We start from the raw sequence: 18,505 nt of genomic DNA, 5'->3' as shown, positions 1-18,505 counted from the left end.
TCATTGTTACTTATTGTGGAGTCAGGCCTCCACAGAATATTATGTCTTTGAGACAACAAAAGTAAAAGACCAGCAGAGTCCTGGATGAGTACCCTAAACACATCACTGCCTTTGTTTTATGTTCTCTCCTGAGAACTTCCAGAAGCTTCCAGAGCTGGTTTCCCCATGAAGATCAGGCTGCTCTGCTTCCCCTGACAGGTACAGAGTGAGATCCCAGGCTCACCCATCTTTCTCATGAAGCTGGCCCAGCACGCCCGTCACCTGGAAGTTCAGATCCTCGCCGACCAGTATGGGAATGCTGTGTCTCTGTTTGGTCGCGACTGCTCCATCCAGCGGCGGCATCAGAAGATTGTTGAGGAAGCACCGGCCACCATCGCCCCGCTGGCCATATTCGAGTTCATGGAGCAGGTACACTTCTTAAAGCCCAGGGGGCAGCTTCAGAGAGAGCCGTCTCAGCTCAGAGTCAGGAAGAACTTTCTACGGTCAGTGTGGCCGGATGGTGGCATGGGTGCCTAACAGGAGGGAGGAGGGCCCATTCCAGAGGTGATTTCAGCATCACACAGGTTTATTGGATTAGCCCGTCTGTGAACTCCCCAAATATTTCTTTTCTTTTTTGAGACAGAGTCTCACTGTGTCCAGTCTCCAGGGTGGAGTGCAGTGGTGCGATGATAGTTCACAGCAGCCTGTAACTCCTGGGCTCAAGTGATCCTCCCACCTCAGCCTCCTGAGTAGCTGGGACTACAGGAATATGTCACCATGTCTGGCTAACTTAAAAAAAAAATTTTTTTGTAGAGACAGAGTCTTGCTATGTTGCCCAGGCTGTCCTTGAACTCCTGGCCTCAAGTGATCCTCCCATCTTGGCCTCCTTAAGTTCTGGGGTGACAGGCATGAGCCACCACACCTGGCCAGTCCCAAAATATTTCACACATAGCAGCTGCTGAGTCTGCATTTGGTGAAGGAACTGATAGTCACCATTTACAGTTCCCTGAAAAGACCTCTGGAACCCTCTTGGCCTCTTTCTGTTTCTTCACAGTGTGCCGTCCGCCTGGCCAAGACCGTGGGCTATGTGAGTGCAGGGACAGTGGAATACCTCTACAGCCAGGACGGCAGCTTCCACTTCTTGGAGCTGAATCCTCGCTTGCAGGTGGAACATCCCTGCACGGAAATGATCGCTGATGTCAATCTGCCGGCCGCCCAGCTACAGGTGAGAAAATGGGCTCGGGGCCTTGGGACTTCTCCGCCCTGGGTCGGGGGTCCATGTGCTGCTCCCATTAGTCCATCGCGCCCATCTCTTGGCTGACTGTCCCAGGGGAATGACTGGCCAAAGAGCACTTTGAGAAATCTGTAAAAGCTACAGTTCTCCCTGGGAAAATATCTTTTATACAATTTCAGGGCATTCATAGACCTAGAGAAATGTTTCTTTACCTTTTTATCATTATCACTCCCTGCAAGGATTTTATATCCTAATCCCTGTCTAGTGAAATTTTAATATCACAGATATACCACATATCCGTTTGGATATTGTAGATGTATCTATGCTTTATTCATGAAAAGAGTGAGTTTTTTTCACTCCCAAGAACAAATATTTGTCTCTTCAGAGGCAGTATCACCCCTGTTAAGAATATGTGACCCAGAGTTATAAACTCTTGGGTTAAAGGGAACTCTAAATTTTTTTTTATTTTTAATTTTTATAGTAAGTATATATATTTACAGGGTGCAAGAGATTTTTGTTTTTGTTTTTGTTTTTTTGACACGGAGTCTTGCTCTGTCGCCCAGGCTAGAGTGCAATGGCACAATCTCGGCTCACTGCAGCCTCCACCTCCCAGGCATGCAATGTGTAATAATCACATCAGAGTAAATGGGTATCCATCCCCCTCCAGCATTTATCCTTTCTTTGTGTTATGGTGTTATGAATATTCCAATTATACTCTTTTAATTTTAAAATGTACAATAAATAATTGTTGACTGTAGTCGCCCTGTTGTGCTATATCAAATACTAGGCCGTATTCATTCTATTAATCACTACATTTTTGCACCCATTAACCATCCTCGCCTTCCATGCCCCTATCTCTTCCTTTCCAGCCTCTGGTAGCCATCATTCTACTCTCTGTGCCTGAGTTCCGTTGTTTTAATTTTTAGCTCCCACAAGTGAGTGAGAACATGCAAAGTTTGTTTTTCTGTGCATGGCTCATTTCATTTAACATAATGTTCTCCAGTTCCATCCACGTTGTTGCAAATCATGGTCTCATTATTTTTTCATGTCTGAATAGTATTCCATTGTGTGAAGGTACCACATTAGCTTTTTTCTTTCTTTCTTTTTTTTGAAATGGAGTCTCGCTGTGTTGCCGAGGCTGGAGTGTAGTGGTGTGATCTCAGCTCACTGCAACCTCCACCTCCTGGGTTCAAGCAATTATCCTGCGTCAGCCTCCCTAGTAGTTGGGATTACAGATGCACACCACCATGCCCAGCTAATTTTTGCATTTTTGGTAGAGATGGGGTTTCACCATATTGGCCAGGCTGGTCTCAAATTCCTGACCTCAGATGATCCACCCGCCTCAGCCTCCCAAAGTGCTGGGATTACAGGCATGAGCCACTGTGCCCAGCCTGTACCACATTTTCTTTATCCAATCATCTGTTGATGGACATTTAGGTTGATTCCAAATCTTGGCTATTGTGAATAGTGCTACAGTAAACATGGGAGTACAGATATCTCTTCGATATACTGATTTCCTTCCTTTTCAGTATATTTTTAGCAGTAGGATTGCTAGATTGTTTGGTGGTTCTGCTTCTAGTTTGTTTTTTTTTTATTATTATGCTTTAAGTTCTCGGGTACATGTGCACAACGTGCAGGTTTGTTACATATGTATACATGTGCCATGTTGGTGTGCTGTACCCATTAACTCGTCATTTACATTAGGTGTATCTCCTAATGCTATCCCTACCCCTGTCCCCTCCCCACAATAGGCCCCAGTGTGTGATGTTCCCCTTCCTGTGTCCAAGTGATCTCATTGTTCAGTTCCCACCTATGAGTGAGAACATGCGGTGTTTGGTTTTCTGTTCTTGCGATAGTTTGCTGAGAATGATGGTTTCCAGCTGCATCCATGTCCCTACAAAGGACACAGACTCATCCTTTTTTATGGCTGCATAGTATTCCACAGTGTATATGTGCCACATTTTCTTAATCCAGTCTGTCACTGATGGACATTTGGGTTGATTCCGAGTCTTTGCCATTGTGAATAGTGCTGCAGTAAACATACGTGTGCATGTGTCTTTATAGCAGCATGATTTATAATCCTTTGGGTATATACCCAGTAATGGGGTGACTGGGTCAAATGATATTTCTAGTTCTAGATCCTTGAGGAATTGCCACACTGTTTTCCACAATGGTTGAACTAGTTTACAGTCCCACCAACAGTGTAAAAGTGGTCCTATTTCTCCACATCCTTTCCAGCACCTGTCGTTTCCTGATTTTTTAATGATTGCCATTCTAACTGGTGTGAGATGGTATCTCATTGTGGTTTTGATTTGCATTTCTCTGATGGCAAGTGATGATGAGCATTCTTTCATGTGTCTGTTGGCTGTATGAATGTCTTCTTTTGAGAAATGTCTGTTCATATCCTTTGCCCACTTTTGGATGGGGTTGTTTGTTTTTTTCTTGTAAATTTGATTGAGTTCTTAATAGGTTCTGGATATTAGCCCTTTGTCAGATGAGTAGATTGCAAAAATTTTCTCCCATTCTGTAGGTTGCCTATTCACTCTGATGGTAGTTTCTTTTGCTGTGCAGAAGCTCTTTAGTTTAATTAGATCCCATTTGTCAATTTTGGCTTTTGTTGCCATTGCTTTTGGTGTTTTAGACATGAAGTCCTTACCCATGCCTATGTCCTGAATGGTATTACCTAGGTTTTCTTCTAGGGTTCTTATGGTTTTAGGTCTAACATTTAAGTCTCTAATCCATCTTGAATTAATTTTTGTATAAGGTGTAAGGAAAGGATCCAGTTTCAGCTTTCTACTTATGGCTAACCAATTTTCCCAGCACCATTTATTAAATAGGGAATCCTTTCCCCATTTCTTGTTTTTGTCAGGTTTGTCAAAGATCAGATGGCTGTAGATGTGTGGTATTATTTCTGAGGACTCTGTTCTGTTCCATTGGTCTATATCTCTGTTTTGGTACCAGTACCATGCTGTTTTGGTTACTGTAGCCTTGTAGTATAGTTTGAAGTCAGGTAGCGTGACGCCTCCAGCTTTGTTCTTTTGGCTTAGGATTGTCTTGGCAATGTGGGGTCTTTTTGGTTCCATATGAACTTTAAAGCAGTTTTTTCCAATTCTGTGAAGAAAGTCATTGGTAGCTTAATGGGGATGGCATTGAATCTATAAATTACCTTGGGCAGTATGGCCATTTTCACAGTATTGATTATTCCTATCCATGAGCATGGTATGTTCTTCCATTTGTTTGTGTCCTCTTTTATTTCACTGAGCAGTGGTTTGTAGTTCTGCTTGAAGAGGTCCTTTACATCCCTTGTAAGTTGGATTCCTAGGTATTTTATTCCCTTTGAAGCTATTGTGAATGGGAGTTCATTCATGATTTGGCTCTCTGTTTGTCTGTTACTGGTGCATAAGAATGCTTGTGATTTTTGCACATTGATTTTGTATCTTGAGACCGCTGAAGTTGCTTATCAGCTCAAGCAGATTTTGGGCTGAGATGATGGGGTTTTCTAAATATACAATCATCGGCAAACAGGGACAATTTGACTTCTTCTTTTCCTAACTGAATACGCTTTATTTCTTTCTCTTGCCTGATTGCCCTAGCCAGAACTTCCAACACTATGTTGAATAGGAGTGGTGAGAGAGGGCATCCCTGTCTTGTGCCAGTTTTCAAAGGGAATGCTTCCAGTTTTTGCCCATTCAGTATGATATTGGCTGTGGGTTTGTCATAAATAGCTCTTGTTATTTTGAGATACGTTCCATCAATACCGAATTTATTGAGAGTTTTTAGTATGAAGGACTGTTGAATTTTGTCAAAGGCCTTTTCTGCATCTATTGAGATAATCATGTGGTTTTTGTCTTTGGTTCTGTTTATATGCTGGATTACATTTATTGATTTGCGTATGTTGAACCAGCCTTGCATCCCAGGGATGAAACCCACTTGATCATGGTGGATAAGCTTTTTGATGTGCTGCTGGATTCAGTTTGCCAGTATTTTATTGAGGATTTTTGCATCCATGTTCATCAGGGATATTGGTCTAAAATTCTCTTTTTTTGTTGTGTCTCTGCCAGGCTTTGGTATCAGGATGATGTTGGCCTCATAAAATGAATTAGGGAGGTTTCCCTCTTTTTCTATTGATTGGAATAGTTTCAGAAGGAATGGTACCAGCTCCTCCTTGTACCTCTGGTAGAATTCGTCTGGTCCTGGACTTTTTCTGGTTGGTAGGCTATTAATTAGTGCCTCAATTTCAGAGCCTGCTATTGGTCTATTCAGGGATTCAACTTCTTCCTGGCTTAGTCTTGGGAGCGTGTAAGTGTTCAGGAAATTATCCATTTCTTCTAGATTTTCTAGTTGATTTGCGTAGAGGCGTTTATAGTATTCTCTGATGGTTGTTTGTATTTCTGTGGGGTCAGTGGTGATATCCCCTTTATCATTTTTTATTGCATCTATTTGATTCTTCTCTCTTTTCTTCTTTATTAGTCTTGCTAGCGGTCTATCAATTTTGTTATCTTTTCAAAAAACCAGCTCCTGGATTCATTGATTTGTTGGAGGGTTTTTTGTGTCTCTTATCTCCTTCAGTTCTGCTCTGATCTTAGTTATTTCTTGCCTTCTGCTAGCTTTTGAATGTGTTTGCTCTTGCTTCTCTAGTTCTTTTAATTGTGATGTTAGAGTGTCAATTTTAGATCTTTCCTGCTTTCTCTTGTGGGCATTTAGTGCTATAAATTTCCCTCTACACACTGCTTTAAATGTGTCCCAGAGATTCTGGTATGTTGTATCTTTGTTCTCATTGGTTTCAAAGAACATCCTTATTTCTGCCTTCATTTCGTTATGTACCCAGTAGTCATTCAGGAGTAGGCTGTTCAGTTTCCATGTAGTTGAGCGGTTTTGATTGAGTTTCTTAGTCCTGAGTTCTAGTTTGATTGCACTGTGGTCTGAGAGACAGTTTGTTATGATTTCTTTTCTTTTACATTTGCTGAGGAGTGCTTTACTTCCAACTTGTGGTCAATTTTGGAATAAGTGCAATGTGGTGCTGAGAAGAATGTATATTCTGTTGATTTGGGGTGGAGAGTTCTGTAGATGTCTATTAGGTCAGCTTGATGCAGAGTTGAGTTCAATTCCTGGATATCCTTGTTAACTTTCTGTCTCGTTGATCTGTCTAATGTTGACAGTGGGGTGTTAAAGTCTCCCATTATTATTGTATGGGAGTCTAAGTCTCTTTGTAGGTCTCTAAGGACTTGCTTTGTGAATCTGGGTGCTCCTGTATTGGGTGCATATATATTTAGGATAGTTAGCTCTTCCTGATGAATTGATCCCTTTACCATTATGTAATGGCCTTCTTTGTCTCTTTTGATCTTTGATGGTTTAAAGTCTGTTTTATCAGAGACTAGGATTGCAACCCCTGCTTTTTTTTGTTTTCCATTTGCTTGGTAGATCTTCCTCCATCCCTTTATTTTGAGCCTATGTGTGTCTCTGCATGTGAGATGGGTCTCCTGAATCCTGAATACAGCAAACTGATGGGTCTTGACTCTTTTTTTTTTTTTTGAGACGGAGTCTTGCTCTGTCACCCAGGCTGGAGTGCAGTGGCCAGATCTCAGCTCACTGCAAGCTCCGCCTCCCAGGTTCACGCCATTCTCCTGCCTCAGCCTCCCGAGTAGCTGGGACTACAGGCGCCCACCACCTCGCCCGGCTAATTTTTGTATTTTTTAGTAGAGACGGGGTTTCACCATGTTAGCCAGGATGGTCTCGATCTCCTGACCTCATGATCCGCCCGTCTCAGCCTCCCAAAGTGCTGGGATTACAGGCTTGAGCCACCGCGCCCGGCCGGGTCTTGACTCTTTATCCAATTTGCCAGTCTGTGTCTTTTAATTGGCCCATTTAGTCCGTTTACATTTAAGGTTAATATTGTTATGTGTCAATTTGATACTGTCATTATGATATTAGTTGGTTATTTTGCTCGTTAGTTGATGCAGTTTCTTCCTAGCATCGATGGACTTTACATTTTGGCATGTTTTTGCAATGGCTGGTACCGGTTGTTTCTTTCCATGTTTAGTGCTTCCTTCAGGATCTCTTGTAGGGCAGGCCTGGTGGTGACAAAATCTCTAAGCATTTGCTTGTCTGTAAAGGATTTTATTTCTCCTTCTCTTATGAAACTTAGTTTGGCTGGATATGAAATTCTGGGTTGAAAATTATTTTCTTTTATTTATTTTTTTTGAGATGGAGTCTCGCTCTGTCGCCCAGGCTGGAGTGCAGTGGCCACATCTCAGCTCACTGCAAGCTCCGCCTCCCGGGTTCACGCCATTCTCCTGCCTCAGCCTCCCGAGTAGCTGGGACTACAGGCGCCCGCCACCTCGCCTGGCTAGTTTTTTGTATTTTTTTTTAGTAGAGACGGGGTTTTACCGTGTTAGCCAGGATGGTCTTGATCTCCTGACCTTGTGATCCGCCCGTCTCGGCCTCCCAAAGTGCTGGGATTACAGGCTTGAGCCACCGTGCCCGGCCAAAAATTATTTTCTTTAAGAATGTTGAATATTGGCCCCCACTCTCTTCTGGCTTATAGAGTTTCTGCCGAGAGATCTGCTGTTAGTCTGATGGGCTTCCCTTTGTGGGTAGCCCGACCTTCCTCTCTGGCTGCCCTTAACATTTTTTCTTTCATTTCAACTTTGGTGAATCTGACAATTATGTGTCTTGGAGTTACTCTTCTCGAGGAATATCTTTGTGGCGTTCTCTGTATTTCCTGAATTTGAATGTTGGCTTGCCTTACTAGGTTGGGGAAGTTCTCCTGGATGATATCCTGCAGAATGTTTTCCAACTTGGTTCCATTTTCCCCATCACTTTCAGGCACACCAATCAGATGTAGATTTGGTCTTTTCACATAATCCCGTATTTCTTGGAGGCTTTGTTCATTTCTTTTTACTCTTTTTTCTCTACATTTCTCTTCTTGCTTCATTTCATTCATTTGATCTTCAATCACTGATAATCTTTCTTCTAGTTGATTGAGTCGGTTACTGAAGCTTGTGCATTTGTCACGTAGTTCTCGTGTCATGGTTTTCATCTCTATCAGTTCTTTTAAGGTCTTCTCTGCATTGATTTTTCTAGTTATCCATTCATCCATTCTTTTTTCAAGGTTTTTAGTTTCTTTGCACTGGTTACGTAGTTCCTCCTTTAGCTCTGAGAAGTTTGATCGACTGAAGCCTTCTTCTCTCAACTTGTCAAAGTCAAGCTTTGTTCCGTTGCTGGCGATGAGCTGCGTTCCTTTGGAGGGGGAGATGCGCTCTGATTTTTTGAATTTCCAACTTTTCTGCACTGCTTTTTCCCCATCTTTGTGGTTTTATCTGCCTTTGGTCTTTGATGATGGTGACGTACTGATGGGGTTTTGGTGTGGGTGTCCTTTCTGTTTGTTAGTTTTCCTTCTAACAGTCAGGACCCTCAGCTGCAGGTCTGTTGGAGTTTGCTTGAGGTCCACTCCAGACCCTGTTTGCCTGGGTATCAGCAGCGGAGGCTGTAGAATATTGCTGAACAGTGAGTGTTGCTGTCTGATTCTTGCTCTGGAAGCTTCGTCTCAGGGTGTACCTAGCCATGTGAGGTGTGATGTGTCGGTCTGCACCCGTGGGGGATGTCTCCCAGTTAGGCTACTCAGGGGTCAGGGACCCACTTGAGCCGGCAGTCTGTCCGTTCTCAGATCTCATCCTCCGTGCTGGGAGAACCACTGCTCTCTTCAAAGCTGTCAGACAGGGACTTTTACATCTGCAGAGGTTGCTGCTGCTTTTTGTTTAGCTATGCCCTGTCCCCAGAGGTGGAGACTATAGAGGCAGGCGGGCCTCCTTGAGCTGCGGCTTCCTGGCGGCTTTGTTTATCTACTTAAGCCTCAGCAATGGTGGGCGCCCCTCCGCCAGCCTCGCTGCCACCTTGCAGTTAGATCTCCGACTGCTGTGCTAGCAATGAGGGAGGTTCCGTGGGCATGGGACCCTCTGGGCCAGGTGTGGGATATAATCTCCTGGTGTGCCGTTTGCTAAGACCCTTGGTAAAGCGCAGTATTAGGGTGGGAGTTACCCGATTTTCCAGGTGTTGTGTGTCTCAATTTCCCTTGGCTAGGAAAAGGAATTCCCTTCCCTCTTGTGCTTCCCCGGGTGAGGTGATGCCCTGCTTCAGCTCTTGCTGGTCGGGCTGCACCTGCGGACCAGCAACTGTCCGACACACCCCAGTGAGATGAACCTGGTACCTCAGTTGAAAATGCAGAAATCACCCGTCTTCTGTGTTGCTCACACTGGGAGCTGGAGGCTGGAGCTGTTCCTATTTGGCCATCTTGGGCACCCATCTACTTCTAGTTTTTTTGAGGAACCTCCATATTGTCCTCCATAGTGGTTGTACTAATTTTCAGTCCTACCAACAGTGTATGAGGGGCCCCTTTTCTCCATGTCCTTGCTAGCATTTCTTTTTTTTCTTTTTTTCTTTTTCTTTTTTGTTAAGACTGAGTCTTGCTCTGTCTCCCAGGCTGGAGTGCAGTGGCGTGATCTTGGCTCACTGCAACTTGCACTTCACAGGTTCAAGCAATTCTCCTACCTCAGCCTCCTGAGTATCTAGGACTATAGGCACATGCCATGACGCCCAGCTAATTTTTGTATTTTTAGTAGAGACAGGATTTCACCGTGTTAGCCAGGATAGTCTTGATCTCCTGACCTTGTGATCCACCCGCCTCGGCCTCCCAAAGTGCTGGGATTACAGGCTTGAGCCACCACGCCTGGCTGCTAGCATTTCTTATTGCCTGTCTTTTGGATACAAGCTATTCTAACTGGAGTGAGACGATGTCTCATTGTAGTTTTGATTTGCATTTCTCTGATGATCAATGATGTTGAGTGCCTTTTCATATGCCTGTTTGCCATTCATGTGTCTTCTTTTGGGAAATGTCTATTCAGATCTTTTGTCTATTTTTAATTGGATTAATTAGACATTTTTCCTACTGAGTTGTTTTAGCTTCTTTTTTGTTTTTGAGACAGGACCTTGCTCTGTTGCCCAGGCTGGAATGCAGTGGCATGATCATGGCTCACTGCAGTCTTCACCTCCTGGGCTCAAGTGATTCTCCCACATCAGCCTTCTGAGTAGCTGAGACTACAGGTGTGCACCACCATGCCCAGCTGACTTTTTAAAATTTTTGTAGAGATAAGGTCTCGCTATGTTGTCTAGGCTAGTCTCAAACTCTTGGGTTCAAGCAACCCTCCCACCTCAGCCTCCCAAAGCGCTGGTGTTAACAGGCATGAATCACCCTGCTCATCCTTGAGCTTCTTATGTATTCTGGTTATTAATCCCTTGTCAGGTGGATAGTTTGCAAATGTTTTCTCCCAGGCTGTGGGCTGTCTCTTCCCTTTGTTGATTGTTTCCTTTACTGTGCAAAAGTTTCTTAACTTGATTTGATCCCATTTGTTCCTTTTTTGCTTTAGTTGTCTGTGCCTTTGGGGTATTACTCAATAAATTTTTGCCCAGACTGACGTTCCCAAGAGTTCCCCCAATGTTTTCTTCCAGTAGTTTCATAATTTGAGGTCTTAGATTTAAGTCTTTAGTTCATTTTGATTTGAAGAATTTGATTCTTCATTTATGATTCATCATATGGATATCCAATTTTCCCAGCACCATTTATTGAAGAGACTTTTTTCCCACTGCATGTTCTTTGCAAGTTTGTCAAAAATGAGTTCACTGTAGATGTATGGATTTGTTTCTGGGTTCTCTATTCTGTCCCATTGATCTATGTGTTTGTTTTTATGTCAGTGCCACCCTATTTTGGTTACTGTAGCTCTGTAGTATAACTCATAGTCAGGTCATTTGATTCCTCCAGTGTTTATTCTTTTTATTCAGGATGGTAGTGGCTATTCTGGGTCTTTTGTGTTTCCATATAAATTTTAGGATTTTTTTTTTCTATTTCTGTCACCATGCCCGGCTAATGTTTTTTTAATTTTTTCTGTAGAGATGGGGTCTCATTATGTTGCCCAGACTGGTCTCCAACTCCTAGGCTCGAGCGATCTGCCTGCTTCGGCCTCCCAAAGTGCTGGGATTACAGGCATGAACACTGGCATTTTTCAGGAGCTCAGGCAGAATGTCCCTCACTGTGGATTTCTCTGATATTTCTTCCTTGTTCGATTTGGCAGAATGCTCCACAGGTGTTGTGTCCTTAATACATCCCATCATGAAGCATGTTAACTCTGATCATGTGGTTAAGCTGGTTCCATAATTGTCTATTTTTTACCAATTCTTCATGTCCAGTTTCCTCTTCAGGTACCCTTTACAAAAACCTCCTTTAACTCTACAGCCAACACGGTTTCTTCTCACCTTCCCTAGCTTTAAAAGTCTAGTGCTTTTACTTAATGCGTGTATGTTCTTGTGTGATGTCTTTTCATGAATATTTTTCCTTTTCCCAGATGTACTATTTGCTCCACCATGAAAGGGTCATGCCTTACGGCTTTTTCTTTCTTTGGCTCTCTGGCCACGGTAGGGTACCATGTTGTCTATAGAGTAGCGTCTGTATATCCTAAATCATTGACTGAACCTCTGTTACATCTACCACTGTGCCTGGTGTTTTGAGACCGTGTTCTGGTAGGGCTGACAGTCTGTGGGTTGGATCTCTTGATTTTAGATTGCTATGGGCGTGCCACTGCACCGGCTGAAGGATATCCGGCTTCTGTACGGAGAGTCGCCATGGGGAGTGACTCCCATTTCTTTTGAAACCCCCTCAAACCCTCCCCTCGCCCGAGGCCACGTCATTGCCGCCAGAATCACCAGTGAAAACCCAGACGAGGCAAGTTATGCGGGCCCCTGTGTTTCCACCATCTCAGATCTCCCAGCATGTGGGGACCCTGGATGTTGGCCTGAGAAGAGACACCCATAAGCTATCCAGGCATCTCAGTTTACAAATGGGGAAACTGAGGCATGGGAAGGGACATGCCATGGTTTATTGGATTATTGGATTTATTGGATTTTTATTTATTTTTATTTTTGTTTTTGTGAGATGAAGTCTCACTCTGTCACCCAGGCTGGAGTGCAGTGATGCGATCTTGGCTCGCTACGACCTCCGCCTCCCAGGTTCAAGCGATTCTCCTGCCTCAGCCTCCCAAGTAGCTGGGATTACAGGTGCCTGCCACAATGCCCGGCTAATTTTTCTATTTTTAGTGGAGATGGGGTTTCACCATATTGGCCAGGCTTATCTCGAGCTCCTGACTTCGAGTGATCCTCCCACCTTGGCCTCCAAAGTGTTGGGATTATAGGCATGAGCCACTGCACCCAGCTGGATTTATTGGATTTTTGGATTATTGCCAGGCTCTGGGCCGAGTCTTCCCGTGTCTCAGTGCTCATGTACAGGAACTGCTGCTGCTGGACATTGTCACCCCACATTACAGGCAAAGAGCCTGGGGTAACTTGCTTCCTGTCTCTCGTCTGGGACCTGCTGAGACCCGTCAGTAGATTCCAAAAGCCATGCCTATCTTTGGGACAAGCAGCCAGGTTTAGAACCCTAGTCCTTGGATTTCTGGCCCTGTGTGCTTTTTGCCACAGTATAAAGTCTGGCTCATTGTAGACAGTCCCTTTGTGACTTGGTCTTACTTGGGTCTTAAAAAACAAACCAACTGGCATCCCTTACAGTTTACATGCATACCAACCGTTGATTGTCACAGGACTCATCAATCTACTACAACTTAATGGCTTAATTATTGCACTCAGGAACCTGGGGGTAAGAGAGGGTACACCTCCACCCCTTTTAATTAAATAATTTTAAGCTAGGGTAGCTGTATTCATTTGGGGTTCTTGGCTGTGAACCAAATACCAACTCTGGTGGACATGCAAAGGGGGAATTTTTTGGAGGGATGATGGCTAGTTCCCAGGTTCCTGGGAGGATGGAGGACCAGGTATGGTAACAGCCCAGGCACTTGGGTCGCTCCGTCTCTCACCTCTACATACCTCTCCCAGAAACCTTCATCCCTTAGTTCAGGAGCCCTAATCCCAGTGAGAGGTGCCATGTCCACCCACTCTTACCAAAATTGTACTCAGAGGGAGACGGGCCATTCCCCCGGAGGGGATCAGGTGTGTGTTGGCAGCAGCCTGGCCGATGGTGTGAGGTAGACCGGGATGGAGGGAGGGAGGGAGGGAGGAAGGGGTAGAATGGGAAGGAGGGAAGGGGGAAGTGAGGAAGGAGGAAGGGAGAGGGGGAGGGAGAGAGGGAAAGAGGAAGGAAGGAGAGAGGAAAGGAAGGAAATACCGATGAAATGGCCCCTTCCCAGCAGCAAGGGCCCTGTCTGGGATGCCCTAGATTTCTTCACCTGCAGAGATTTTCATTATCCAGAATTGGAAATCTAACCTGGCTTCACTTTTATTTAAACTTTTTATTTTCAAAATGTCAAGCATTTAAAGTCAGAATGTCCTTTCACCCAGCTCCAATAGTTATCAACATTCGCCCATTTAACACCTGCACTGCCATCTCTGTCCCAACTCACTTATTTTATTTATTTATTTATCTAGAGACAGGGTCTTGCTCTGTCACTCAGGTGGGAGTGTAGTGGCATCGTCCTGCCTCACTGTAGCCTAATCTCCTGGGCTCAAGAGATCTTCCTGCCTCAGCCCCACAAGTAGCTGGGACTACAGGCATGTGCCACCACACCTGGCTAATTGTTTTTATTTTTTGTAGAGACAGGGTCTCCTGATGTTACTCTGGCTGGTTTTGAACTCCTGGGCTCAAGTGATCCTCCTACCTGTGCTTCCCAAAGTACTGGGATTACAGACATGAGCCACTGCGACTGATCCAACTTGGTTATTTTTTTACAGTTAAAACAAATAAGGATTATAGGCATTGAGGTGCTCATATGGGTACACCCATGAATAGATACATCCATGCCTGTAACAAGAGATATCAGTGTTTTATTGAGTACCCTAAGCTTTTGGTTAGGGTAGGGGTTCTTGGTTTTCCCAGGACTGAATTCTGATGAAAATATATCTGGAGTAATGATTTCTTCTATTTTGCGTTTTCTGTCCGGACTCCAGGGGTTTAAGCCGAGCTCCGGGACTGTTCAGGAACTGAATTTCCGCAGCAGCAAGAACGTGTGGGGTTACTTCAGTGTGGCTGCTACTGGAGGCCTGCATGAGTTTGCGGATTCCCAGTTTGGGCACTGCTTCTCCTGGGGAGAGAACCGGGAAGAGGCCATTTCGTCAGTATTTCTTCCTTCCTTCCTTCCTTCCTTCCTTCCTTCCTTCCTTCCTTCCTTCCTTCCTTCCTTCCTTCCTTCCTTCCTTCCTTCCTTCCCTCCTTCCCTCCCTCCCTCCCTCCCTCTCTCCCTCCCTCTCTCCCTTCTTCCCCTTGTCCTTCCCTCACTTTTTCCTCCCTCCCTTCCTTCTTCCCTCCCTCTCTTTCTTCTTTCCTTCCTTCCCTTTCATTGTCTTCCTTCCTTCCTCCCCTCTTCTGCCTTCCCCTCCCCTTCCATTCCCTCCTCTCCCCTCTCCTCCCCTTCCCTTCTTTCCTCCCTTCCTCCCTGTCTTCCTGTCTTCTTTCTTCCTCCCTTCCTCCCTCCTTCCTTCTTTTCCTCCTTTCTCTGCTTTCCTCCCCCTCCCTTTCTTCCTCGGTCTTTCCTTTCTTCCTTCTTTCCTTCCCTTCCCACTTCCTCCTTTTCCCAATTCCGTCCTTTAAGAAACTAAAAGGTCCCCTGGGGCTTCAGATACAGTTGCATTTGAGGAGACCAAGAAAAGTAAATCACAGGGTAGGCCCCATTTTAAATACCCTATGCTTGAAGTTCAAGATCCAAGCCTGCCCTTTTCCTTTATTGAAGATCCACAAAGTAAAATGTAATTTGGTCATGAGCTTATAAGAGGTCTAGCTTGAAGGAGATCTAAAGATCGTTCAAGGAGTACCCAAAGTTTAAAGGGTGGTAAGTACTATAGCTGAAGAAAGGGGGAGGGAAGCTCCTTTACATTTAAACCTTATCAGTAGTTCCCTAATTGGTTGTATTTCACACGGAAGACTAAATTTCAAGGAGTGTGTCCTGCTGTGAACCACCCACCACCCAGAGGCCTGTGACAGCAGCCCCATGTCCCCAGCTCAGCCAAGTCCTCCGATGCTTGTGATAGTTTCTGCAGAGCTGAGAAGCCCACATTGACAGAGGGACCCCCAAATTCTGACACACCACATCCGACACTTGCCCTGACTTGACACGGCTGTGGAAAGGTAGAAAACTAGTTTACTTTGTAATTAAAGGTTTTTGTGTGGGTAAATAACTGCCCTTCGGAGTGAAAAAATCCCAGAGGCCTTAGCATTAAAATCTGGCCTGGGGCACTTAGCCATGAATTGAATTGAGTTGGGCAGTTTTGATGATCAGGCTTTCTTTGCCAGCTTAGAATAATTAATTTTAATCATGCTTAGTGAAAAATTGAGATCCTTGAAGCTTATGGAAGATTGCAGCAAAAAGGGCTTAATAGGACGTGGGAGACAGGTCAGCCAACCCAGACCCCTCCCAGTGAAGTGACCTGTGTCTTGTCACATGCTACGAATGGACCAACCGCAACTTCAACATAACTCATAGGCAGAAATTCCAGCTTTTCTTATTGCTCTTAGTGAGAGTCCAGTAGGGGGATCAGCTCTCCTGGTTTTCCTGGCACTGGTTTCTCAGGCTGAAGGACTTCTCAGTGCTAAAATGGGGACTGCTCCGAGGAAACTGGGACAAGCCACTCACCCGTGAGGCCAGCGGGTTAACTCAGACCCGGCTTCCAGACCCACAGCTGACGACTCATGGCCTGTGGATACCCTTGTTTGACCTCATTGGGTCTTCATTTTCTCACCCCCAAAATGGGGTCATCAGTGTCCTTCCCTGTTACCTGCTGACAGCACACAGGATGCTGCAAGACAAGAAAACTTTCTTGGCTAGGCACAGTGTCTCACGCCTGTAATCCCAGCAGTTTCGGAGGCCACAGCAGATGGATCATTTGAAGCCAGGAGTTTACGACCAGCCTGGCCAACATGGCAAAACCCTGTCTCTACTAAAAATGCAAAAATTAGCCAGGCGTCCTGGTGGCCGCGGAGGCTGAGGCAGGAAAATTGCTTGAACCTGGGAGGTGGTGGTTGCAGTGAGCGGAGATCATGCCATTTCACACCAGCCTGGGCAACAAGAGTGAAACTCCGGCTCGACAAAAAAAAAAAAAAAAAGGGCTCGGTGGCTCATGTGTGTAATCCCAGCACTAAGTTCAAGACCATCCTGGGCAACAAGAGTGAAACCCCATCTCTACTAAAAATGTAACAATTAGCCAGGCATGGTGGTGGGCGCCTGTAATCCCAGCTACTTGGGAGGCTGAGGCAGGAGAATCACTTGAACCTAGGAGGCGGGGGTTGTAGTGAGCTGAGATTGTGCCACTGCACTCCCACCTGGGTGACAGAGTGAGACTCCGTCTCAAAAAAGAAAGAAAGAAAGCTTTCTCTCCCAGAAGGGGTATTCAGATACCTACCCACACTCACTGTGAATCCATAGGGAGTAGAGGTTTAGCCATTTGTGTTTTTTTTTCGGATGGAGTTTCGCTCTTGTTGTCCAGGCTGGAGTGCAATGCCATGATCTTGGCTCACCGCAACCTCTGCCTCCCGGGTTCAAGCAATTCTCCTGCCTCAGCTTCCCAAGTAGCTGGGATTACAGGCATGCACTACCATGCCCGGCTAATTTTGTATTTTTAGTAGAGTTGGGGTTTCTCCATGTTGGTCAGGCTAGTCTCGAACTCCTGACCTCAGGTGATCCGCCCACCTTGGCCTCCCAAAGTGCTGGGATTACAGGCGTGAGCCACCATGCCCAGCCTGCGGTTTAGCCATTTGAACTGGTGCGCTTGAAGATTGGAGGCTATGTGTTGGGGAGAGGCAGCCATGGGGCCCATCAGGCCCCTGAGCTGGGTGACAGTGCCATCCATCTGCAGGTGCACCCCACATACACAGGTGGAGCAGCTGTGTGGATGATGAGAGGGTGGCACCAGCTCTGGGGACAGGAGGAGATTGGAATAGGTCAAGGGAGAGACAGAGGCAGTGACCAATTTTCCCTCTGTTTTTTCTTCTTTTAAGAGATGGTGTCTCACTGTGTTGCCCAGGCTAGAATGCAGTGGTGTGATCATAGCTCACTGCAGCCTCAAACTCCTGGGCTCAAGCGATCTTCCCCCTTCAGCCTCCTCAGTAGCTGGGAATACAGTCATGTACCACCAAGCTTGGCTGATTTAAAAAACTTTTTTGTAGAGATAGGGTCTCACTATTTTTCCCAGGCTGATCTTGAACTCCTGGCTTCAAGCAGTCTTCCCGCCTCAGACTCCCAAAGTACTGGGATTACAGGCGTGAACCACCATGGCTGGCCCGTTCTCTGTCTACTAATCACTAACTCTTATAGTCAATAATGATAACATGGTAACTAATCACGTTCATTGTAGTTAACATTTATTGACTAGTGGCCATGTGCATTACATGGGATGTCTCATTTCAATTCGGAAACACCTGTCTGAAGTCAGGGCTGTTTCCCCATTTTCCTTATGAGGAAAGTGAGGTCCAGAGCTCCCAAGTCACTTGGCCAAGATTACCCAGGCAGTAAACCATGGTGCTTTATCAATGTACTGGCTGTGTCCGTCAGAGCCTTCTCAACGCCTGTGCTTTGCTTTTCTCTTTCCTTTCCTTTTCTTTTTTTCTCTCCTCTCCTCTCCTTTCCCATCCCCTCCCCTCCCCTCCCCTCGCCTCTCTTTTCTTTCTTGGGACAGAGTTTCGCTCTGTCGCCCAGGCTGGAGTGCAGTGGCGATCTCAGCTCACTGCCACATCTGCCTCCCAGGTTCAAGCGATTCTCCTGCCTCAGCCTCCTGAGTAGCTGGGATTACAGGTGTGCTCCACCATGCTGAGCTAATTTTTGTGTTTTTGGTAGAAATGGGGTTTCACCATGTTGGCCAGACTGGTCTCGAACTCCTGACCTCAAGTGATACACCTACCTTAACCTCCAAAGTGCTGGGATTACAGGCGTGAGCCACCACACCCGGTCACTCCTGTGCTTTTCTAGTTCTCTGAACCACATGATTGCAGCAACTCTGTTGATGTATGCATGAATTTGGAGAATGATCCATGTGCCTTTCCCTTCAAGGAACATGGTGGTGGCTTTGAAGGAACTGTCCATCCGAGGTGACTTTAGGACCACCGTGGAATACCTCATTAACCTCCTGGAGACCGAGAGCTTCCAGAACAATGACATCGACACTGGGTGGTTGGACTACCTCATTGCTGAGAAAGTACAGGTGGAGAGTGAGCTGCCTGTGTCTCCCCTCTGGATGGCCGAGACCTCAGCT

General features: G+C 45.5%; 1 protein-coding gene across 2 annotated transcripts in view; it reads left to right on the top strand.

The window, feature by feature from the left end:
- The window catches only part of ACACB (acetyl-CoA carboxylase beta), a 161,501-nt gene that overhangs the window by 66,203 nt on the left and 76,793 nt on the right, over window positions 1-18,505 (top strand). For both annotated transcript variants that reach the window (XM_030939193.1, XM_010360453.2), the window contains 5 exons: window positions 199-408; window positions 1,034-1,204; window positions 11,823-11,984; window positions 14,216-14,379; window positions 18,304-18,454. In XM_030939193.1, coding sequence (XP_030795053.1) covers window positions 199-408; window positions 1,034-1,204; window positions 11,823-11,984; window positions 14,216-14,379; window positions 18,304-18,454 — 858 coding nt within the window. The remainder of the gene's footprint in view (window positions 1-198; window positions 409-1,033; window positions 1,205-11,822; window positions 11,985-14,215; window positions 14,380-18,303; window positions 18,455-18,505) is intronic.

Source organism: Rhinopithecus roxellana, chromosome 10, assembly GCF_007565055.1.
Source record: "Rhinopithecus roxellana isolate Shanxi Qingling chromosome 10, ASM756505v1, whole genome shotgun sequence".
NCBI lineage: Eukaryota > Metazoa > Chordata > Mammalia > Primates > Cercopithecidae > Rhinopithecus > Rhinopithecus roxellana.
The sequence above is the reverse complement of the archived record's forward strand: the minus strand, read 5'-3'. Positions and strand labels throughout refer to the sequence as shown.